This window comes from Oryctolagus cuniculus, chromosome 12 (genome assembly GCF_051225735.1).
Source record: "Oryctolagus cuniculus isolate XC-2025 breed Fujian yellow rabbit chromosome 12, ASM5122573v1, whole genome shotgun sequence".
NCBI lineage: Eukaryota > Metazoa > Chordata > Mammalia > Lagomorpha > Leporidae > Oryctolagus > Oryctolagus cuniculus.
Window position 1 is genome coordinate 100,018,630 of NC_142878.1, and position 7,510 is coordinate 100,026,139.

A 7,510-nucleotide genomic window follows, 5' to 3' on the forward strand; every position below is an offset into this window, starting at 1 on the left:
GCTGCCGCGTCCAGTGCTGCGAGCAGAAGCTGCGTGTGCCTCGACATGGCGGGTACCCTGAGCCTGTGGCTGGGCGGGCGTGTCCGCGCTGCCGTCTCTCGCTGTGGGTTCGCGACCCGGGGCGTGGCGGGCCCGGGCCCGGTGGGCCGCGAGCCGGACCCCGATTCCGACTGGGAGCCTGAAGAGCGGGAGCTGCAGGAGCTGGAGAGGTACCAGCTCCTCCTCGGGCCCTCGGCTTGAAGCAGGGCTCTCGGCGCCCCGGCGCTCCAGGCCACGCCCCCTTGGCGCCGGGCGTCCTGCCGTGGCGTGCGCAGCGGCCCGTGTGTCGTCTTCCCCTTTGTCAGGGCGCAGGGGAGGTGTGTTCGGCTCCCTGGGGACCGCCGGTCTCCTCGCCCGTGGCGTATTTCATCGTGTGTGTAGAGTTCGGCTTGCTTGTGGGCAGTTACTGTTCTAGATGTTAGGTTCCAGGGGGCGGTGCACGGAGCAGCAGCACGCCGGCGCCCTCGGCCCGGCCGCCCCGTGATTCAGCCCCGAGCCAGGCTCTTCAAAACCCACCTTGCTTCCACGCGTGGCTCCTGCCACTGGTTCTCTCCCCCAGCACCCTGAAACGACAGAAAAAAGCAATCCGATTCCAGAAGATTCGGAGGCAAATGGAGGCGCCTGGTGCCCCGCCCAGAACCCTGACGTGGGAGTCCATGGAGCAGATCCGGTAAGGCTGGGGGGACCTTGCCGTGATGACGGGTGGAGGATAACTAGGGTCTCGAGCGCGGGTTTGACTCCCTGGGTCTGTTTATAGGATTTTTTTTTCTTTTTTGGAAAAATTAAAGTGACAGCAAGATACCTTCCATCTGCTGATGGAGTCCCCAGATGCCCTCGACAGCATGGCTGGACCAGGCCCGAGCCAGGATCTCAGAATTCCAGCCAGGGCTCCCACGTGGGCGGCGGGCACCCCAGGACTTGGGCCGTCTTCTCGCCTTAGAAGCTGGTCATGGGGACCCTGATTGGCAGCGGAACAGCCATGACGGAACCCACTGAGGCCCTGCAGGCGGCACCTCCGGCTCCATAGTGCCCACCCACGCTTCTCTTTCTGTTGTTGAAGTTTTCTGGCAGAAAACAGAGTAATGCGTTGTTCCATAAGCCTGGCATCTAGGTTTAGCAATTTTTGACATCACACAATTGGTTGTCACTTTCAACATAACACAGCTGGTCACAGCACAAAATTTTTGCTGAAATTTTAAAATAGTAGATTGCAAACACCTCAACATTTAATTTCTGAATAGTAGATCTTGATGTTCTTTCTTGATTTTGGTAACTGCAGTTACACAGATAGAGGGAGAGAGGTAGCAAGATCTTCCATCATGGATCAGAAGTGGAGGGCCGGTGCCGCGGCTCACTAGGCTAATCCTCCACCTGCGGTGCTGGCACCCTGGGTTTTAGTCCCGGTTGGGGCGCCGAATTCTGTCCCAGTTGCCCCTCTTCCAGGCCAGCTCTGCTGTGGTCCAGGAGTGCAGTGGAGGATGGCCCAGGTGCTTGGGCCCTGCACCCCATGGGAGACCAGGAGAAGCACCTGGCTCCTGCCTTCGGATCGGTGCAGCACGCCGGCCGCAGCGGCCATTTGGGGGGTGAACCAACGGAAGGAAGACGTTTCTCTCTGTGTCTCTCACTGTCTAGCTCTGCCTGTCAAAAAAAAAAAAAAAAAAAAAGAGCAGCCGGGATGTGAACCATTGCCCATACGGGGTGCTGAGTGTCACAGCGGCAGCTGTACCCTCTGTGCCACAATGCCGTCACCCGTGGTGTTCTTAACCTAATGGGGCTCCCAGTCCTGGTTACGTGGTTAATGCGCATTTTCCTGAAGAGAGAATCTATTTTAGAGCATCTTTAAAGGGCTCGTTTTTAAGTTGTAAAATTTTTTTGTTGTTGTTGTGCTAACAGTGAACATTATTTGTCCCGCTGGTCTCCTGTGGGTACAGTTTTTGGTGTGTTTAAACACCTGTGATGCCGTGAATTCGTGGGGAGTGGGTTCTCACGGCTCAGGCCCCTTCCCACGTGTGCCACCTGGGCTTTTCTGGGTGGAGCCGGCTGGCGCCTCAGTTGAACCGGGTGCCTCTCTCTGACTTCCTCCTGGCTCTGATGGTTTTCCTCCACACGTTTCAGGAAGCCCTCTTGCCTCCTAGGGTGCTTATGCTCAGTGCGCACAAGGACTCTCCTGGCCGGAATCTGGCCAGTGCCAACCGCAAGCGGAGTGATGCCGCCGACTCTGCTGGTGGCGCCGTGGCCTCCAGGGGGCGCTCCTTTATGAACAGTTCCCGTTCCCTTGATGTCTGCGCTGTCGCCTTTCTTGTAAATGCGCAAAGGCAGAACCCCGTGTTTTCTCCAGATGCCTGGAGAACACGTATCGGGTGCCTCTCCTCTTTCTCTTTCTGTTCATCATCTTGGCGAGTTACTGAAGATGAGGGTTCTGGCTGAAAAGCCTATGGGTGGCCAGCGCCGCGGCTCAATAGGCTAATCCTCCACCTGTGGTGCCGGTACACCGGGTTCTAGTCCCGGTTGCTCCTCTTCCAGTCCAGCTCTCTGCTATGGCCCGGGAGTGCAGTGGAGGATGGCCCAAGTGCTTGGGCCCTGCACCCCATGGGAGACCAGGAGAAGCACCTGGCTCCTGGCTTTGGATCAGCACGGTGCGCCGGCTGCAGCGCAGCGGCCATTGGAGAGTGAACCAAGGGTAAAAGGAAGACCTTTCTCTCTGTCTGTCTCTCTCACTGTCCACTCTGCATGTCAAAAAAAAAAAAAAAAAAAAGCCTATGGGTACAGTTTTTTAAATAGTTTTTGTGTCTTTTTCCAGATTTCTTTATGCAAATACAATCACATATGAATATAAGTGTTTTTTTTTTTTTAATTTATTTTACTTATTTGAAAGGCAGAGCCACAGAGGGAGAAAGAGAGCTTCCATCCACTGGTTCATTCCCCAAATGGCCACAACAACTGGGGCTGGGCCAGTCCCGCGCTAGGAGCCCCTCCCAGGTCTCCCACATGAGTGCAGGGACCCAAGGGCCAGGGCCATCCTCTGCTTCTTTCCCTGGTGCATTAGCAGTGAGCCAGATCGGAGGTGGAGCAGCTGGGACTTGAACCAGCACACATATGGGATGCCAGCACCACAGGCAGCAGCTTAACCTGCTATGCCACAGTGCCAGCCCCCCCAAATATGAATTATTTTCACTGTCTCGCTCATGAAAAGAAACATACTATAAATAAGTTGCTTTGGGGCCAGCTGGAGTAGGTTGGGCCTCTGCCTGCCATGCCAGCATCCCGTCTGGGCATGGATTGGAGACCTGGCTGCTCCACTTCTAATCCAGCTCCCTGCTGGTGCACCTGGGAAAGCAGCGGCTGACGGCCCCAGTCCTTGAGCCCCTGCGCTCACAGGGGACACCTGGAAGAAGCAGCCATCTGGGGAGTGAAACAGCTTACAGAAGGTCTCTCTCACTAACTCTGTCCTCTTTGTGACTCTGCCTTTCAGATGGAAATATGTGTGTGTGTGTATTCATTTATTTTAGATTTCATTTATTTATTTGAAAGGGAGAGGTACAGAGAGAGGGAGAGACAGAGATCTGTAAATCGACCACTGAGAGAGCTTGAGAATAGAAAGCTACTCATGAGGTTGCACCGCCTGAAATCCTTCCCTGGCTCACGTCACCTAAATGCAAGGTGATCTTGCCCCTGCCTGGCCTTTGAGCCGAGTCCCAGCAGAGCTGCTGATCGGCGTTTCACGTGCTGTCCTCCCTCCTCACCCCTCCCCTCTCTTGACATGACTGCTTTTCAACCCTGCAGACCAGCTTTAGCTTGGACTTCTTGATGAGGGCCTAGTCCGGGCTGTTTGTTGGTGACTTGGTTGCCCACCCCTGGGTTTCCCTTTTGGTGTTCTCCCTGCAGCCTAATAGTCACCATGCAGCCATCTGTGTTAAACTGTGTGCCCCTGGAAGGAAGGGGAGTCCTTCGTCCCAGGATCTAAGGTGGGTGTTAGACAGCAGTGGGAGGTGTTGAGCTGACACCACGAGGGGTGCGATGTTGCTGATGGCACGCGGGAATGGAACACAGCCATTTAACTGGCACAGAGTGTGCTAATACCTGTAGTTCCCCCAAGCCCTCCTTTTGCTTCTCACTAATCTTATCGAGAGCTATTCTAATAGGACACTCAACTTGAAAACCTCCTTTTTTCCACAGGTATCTGCATAAGGAGTTTGCAGAGACCTGGTCAGTTCCCAGGTTGGCTGAAGGCTTTGATGTCAGCACTGATGTGATCCGAAGGGTTTTAAAAAGCAAATTTGTACCCTCCTTGGAACAGAAACTGAAGCAGGATCAGAAAGTCCTTGAGCGAGTTGGGCTCGCCCACGCACCGCCGCGGCTCCCTGCAGGCCACTCTGTGTCAGGGGCTTTGCTGGTGCCAGGAGATGAAGCCTCATCCAAAGGTCAGAGTCCCAGCACAGCTCTGAGAGCAGTCGCAAACACGCCTGGTGCAGGTTCACCAAGGAGACAAAAAGGAAGGAATCCAGGACCCCAGGGCCCGCAGGAGGAGGGCTTGGTGCCTGAAGCTGCAGCCTGGGCTCGGCAGAGGGAGCTTCCGAAGTCCCCCACTCGGGACTGCACGCGGCCCAGAAGAAAGGGGAGCCAGCCGTCGAGTGACGGGAAGCTGGAAGACTTGAAGGCGGGGGGAGCTGGTGCCCAGAACTTCAGCAGCAAAGTAGTGCAGAGGGGGCGGGAGTTCTTTGACAGCAATGGGAACTTCCTGTACAGAATCTGAGCGGGGTCTGCCTTGTGAAGCACAGGTGGGCCGGTGTTTTCAGAACTGCCTGGCTTTCTGCGTGTGGGTCAGCACCTTGCGATGGAGGAAGTGGGCGGTGGAAGCCGCAGCTGCCTGGGTAGAGGGAAGCTGTCCGGAGCACTGCGCCGTCCGCCCCCTGTGAATCTCCATGCTCGCCCTTCTTGCCCGGGCTCTGTGTTGCAAGCCAGTGTTGCATGTGTTAGGAGCTTCTGTGATTCTTGTGCAATATACATTAGGGAGGAGGTGAAAAGTTTGCCTTCTGACCTCATTTCCTTGTCGATGAGTGAACACTAGCAGTTCTGGAACTGCCCGGTCAATTGGTTATTTCCTTACGTGTAGAAAAATAAAGTGAAAACGTAGCAGTCTGTGTTGCCTCGTGGTCTCTGGGGTGTGAGGTTTCTGAACCTTGGAGAGCAGGAAATGGGAAAGGAGGGGGATGGATTCCATGGGGAGACAGCTGGGCTGAGAGAAATCCCCAGGAGGGGGCTCTGTAGAGCACCCTGCTTGGTGAGGGTGGGGTACTTTTGGTGGTGGTTTGCCTTTTTAAGGATATCTGTGAGAAAGGATTTGAGAGATCAGCCATCTGCCGGCTCCGTAACAGTGGGCTGGGCCAAGTGAAAGGGAGAAAGCCAGAGCTCCGCGCAGGTGGCAGGAACCCAAGGACTTGAGCCATTATCTGCTACCTTCCTGGCGTGTGAAAGGCAGGACAACCAGAGATCTTCCATCTGCTGGCTCACTCCCCTAATGGCAGCAACAGCCCAGGCTGGGCCAGGCCGAAGCAAGTAGCCAGTAACTTACTCCAAGTGCCACACAGGTTGCTAGGGCTCAAGTACTTGAGCCATCTTCCTCTGCTTTCTTGGGTGCATTAGCAGGGAGCTGGATCTGAAGCAGAGTGCTTGGGATGCAAACCGGCCCTGCATTGTAGGATGTTGGCATTGCAAGCAGCGACTTAAACGGCTGTGCCACTCTTTTTTTTCTTTTTAAGGATTTAGTTGAAAGGCAGAGGGACAGAACTTCCGTCTGGGAGGCTGGAATATGGTATGGGAGGCAGTTTCTGTTTGTTCCACTGGGTTGGGGTCGTGAGAGTCCATAGGTCCTGTCCCCAGGCACTCCAGTGTGGGGACACGGTGAACATCAGCACCGCACTGGGTGAGGTGGAGCTGCACTTTGGGGCCCAGGTGACGAGGCTCCACGGCAGCGCCTCACAGCGGTGTTGGGGCCCCGCTGGAGAGGCTGGCAAACCACAGTGGAGAGGACTTGTGTCCCTGTGTCCCGTGGGCTCATGCTTCGCTCGTGTGCTTCAGGGGGGTGTCAGAGTGAAATCTACCGTCTACCCAGTCTGCCTTGCTCTCAGCCAAGAGTCAAGCCCACTAAGGGGGAGGGAGAGGGGCTCAGCATAAAATCCTAGGTGAATCTTTGAAGCCCATTGTGAGAGGAGAAGGTTTGCTTTTTGTTGAACCTTGTAGCATAGAACTTTTCAAACACAAAAGTAGAATGTTATGGTGCACTGAACTGTGTACCCATCACCCAGCTTCAACAAGTGGTTCTCCTTGGGGCCGGTGCTGTGCCGTAGTGGGTAAAGCTGCCCTCTGCAGTGCCAGCATCCCATGTGGGCACCAGTTCGAGTCCTCGCTGCTCTATTCCAGTCCAGCTCTCTGCTGTGGCCTAGGAAAGCAGTAGAAGACGGCCCAAATGCTTGGGCCCCTGTACCTGCATGGGAGACCAGGAAGAAGCTCCTGGCTCCTGACTTAGGATCAGCGCAGGTCCGGAGAGTGAATGAGAGGATGGAAGATCTCTCTGTCATTTTGTGTAACTCTGACATTCAAATAAATAAATCTTTAAAAAATAATTATTGGCCGGCACCACGGCTCAATAGGCTAATCCTCTGAGGCACCGGCACCGCGGGTTCTAGTCTCGGTCGGAGCACCAGATTCTGTCCCAGTTGCTCCTCTTCCAGGCCAGCTCTCTGCTGTGGCCAGGGAGTGCAGTGGAGGGCCCTGCACCCCATGGGAGACCAGGAGAAGCACCTGGCTCCTGCCTTCGGATCAGCGCGGTGCGCCGGCCGCAGCGGCCAGTGGGGGGTGAACCAATGGAAGGAAGACCTTTCTCCTCTGTCTTTCTCTCTCACTGTCCACTCTGCCTGTCAGAAAAATAATAATAATTATCAAATTGAAATATTAAAAAAATGGTCCATCTTTTCATTTATTACCCATATACTTGCCCTACTCTCTCTAGGTAATTTTAGAGCAATCCCAGATACCGTATTATTTCATCTGTGTAAGTATGTACTTCCAAGAGATAAGGAGTCTTTTTTTTTTTTTTTTTTTTTTAGATTTATTTAACTTTTTGAGAGGCAGAGAGAGAGCTCTTCCATCTGCTGGTTCACTCCCCAGATGGCTGCAAACCGAAGCCAGGAGCAAAGCAGGTGGTGGCTTTACCTGCTACACCATAGCACCGGCCTCTTATTTTCCTTTTTAATATCAACATACAAACCATTTTTAGACCTGGAAAGTTTTGGTAGCTCCTTAACACCAGCTGATAGCCTGACCGTGGGCTCTCCTTGTTCCGGAAGCTACTTTTACACTTGGTTTCTTTGGGCTCACACACTGCAACGTTACATCTTGTTGCAATGTCCCCTGAGCATCTTTTACTCTCAAGTGGTTTGCCCTGCACATTTTCCCCTTGCCACTTACTTTT

At 54.2% G+C, this 7,510-nt stretch overlaps 1 protein-coding gene across 2 annotated transcripts; it reads left to right on the plus strand.

Annotated features, from left to right (window-relative positions):
• Positions 1-24: 24 nt before the first annotated feature.
• On the plus strand, positions 25-5,178 carry NGRN (neugrin, neurite outgrowth associated). 2 transcript variants are annotated; one of them, XM_089310721.1, is made up of 4 exons: positions 25-209; positions 599-709; positions 3,925-4,004; positions 4,216-5,178. In XM_089310721.1, exons 1-3 carry the CDS (start codon positions 46-48, stop codon positions 4,001-4,003), a joined length of 354 nt encoding a protein of 117 aa, XP_089166847.1. In that variant the 5' UTR covers positions 25-45; the 3' UTR covers position 4,004; positions 4,216-5,178. The 2 variants fall into 2 exon arrangements, with proteins under 2 accessions (XP_089166847.1, XP_051685871.1); XM_051829911.3 differs by lacking the exon at positions 3,925-4,004.
• The last annotated feature ends 2,332 nt before the right edge of the window (positions 5,179-7,510 follow it).

Bases quoted from the DNA above. Each gene is read 5' to 3' on its own strand.
- NGRN (XM_051829911.3), top strand. From the start codon at position 46: ATGGCGGGTACCCTGAGCCTGTGGCTGGGCGGGCGTGTCCGCGCTGCC. The intron at 210-598 runs GTACCAGCTCCT...TCTCTCCCCCAG, and splicing joins GAGCTGCAGGAGCTGGAGAG to CACCCTGAAACGACAGAAAA. The intron at 710-4,215 runs GTAAGGCTGGGG...TTTTTTCCACAG, and splicing joins GAGTCCATGGAGCAGATCCG to GTATCTGCATAAGGAGTTTG.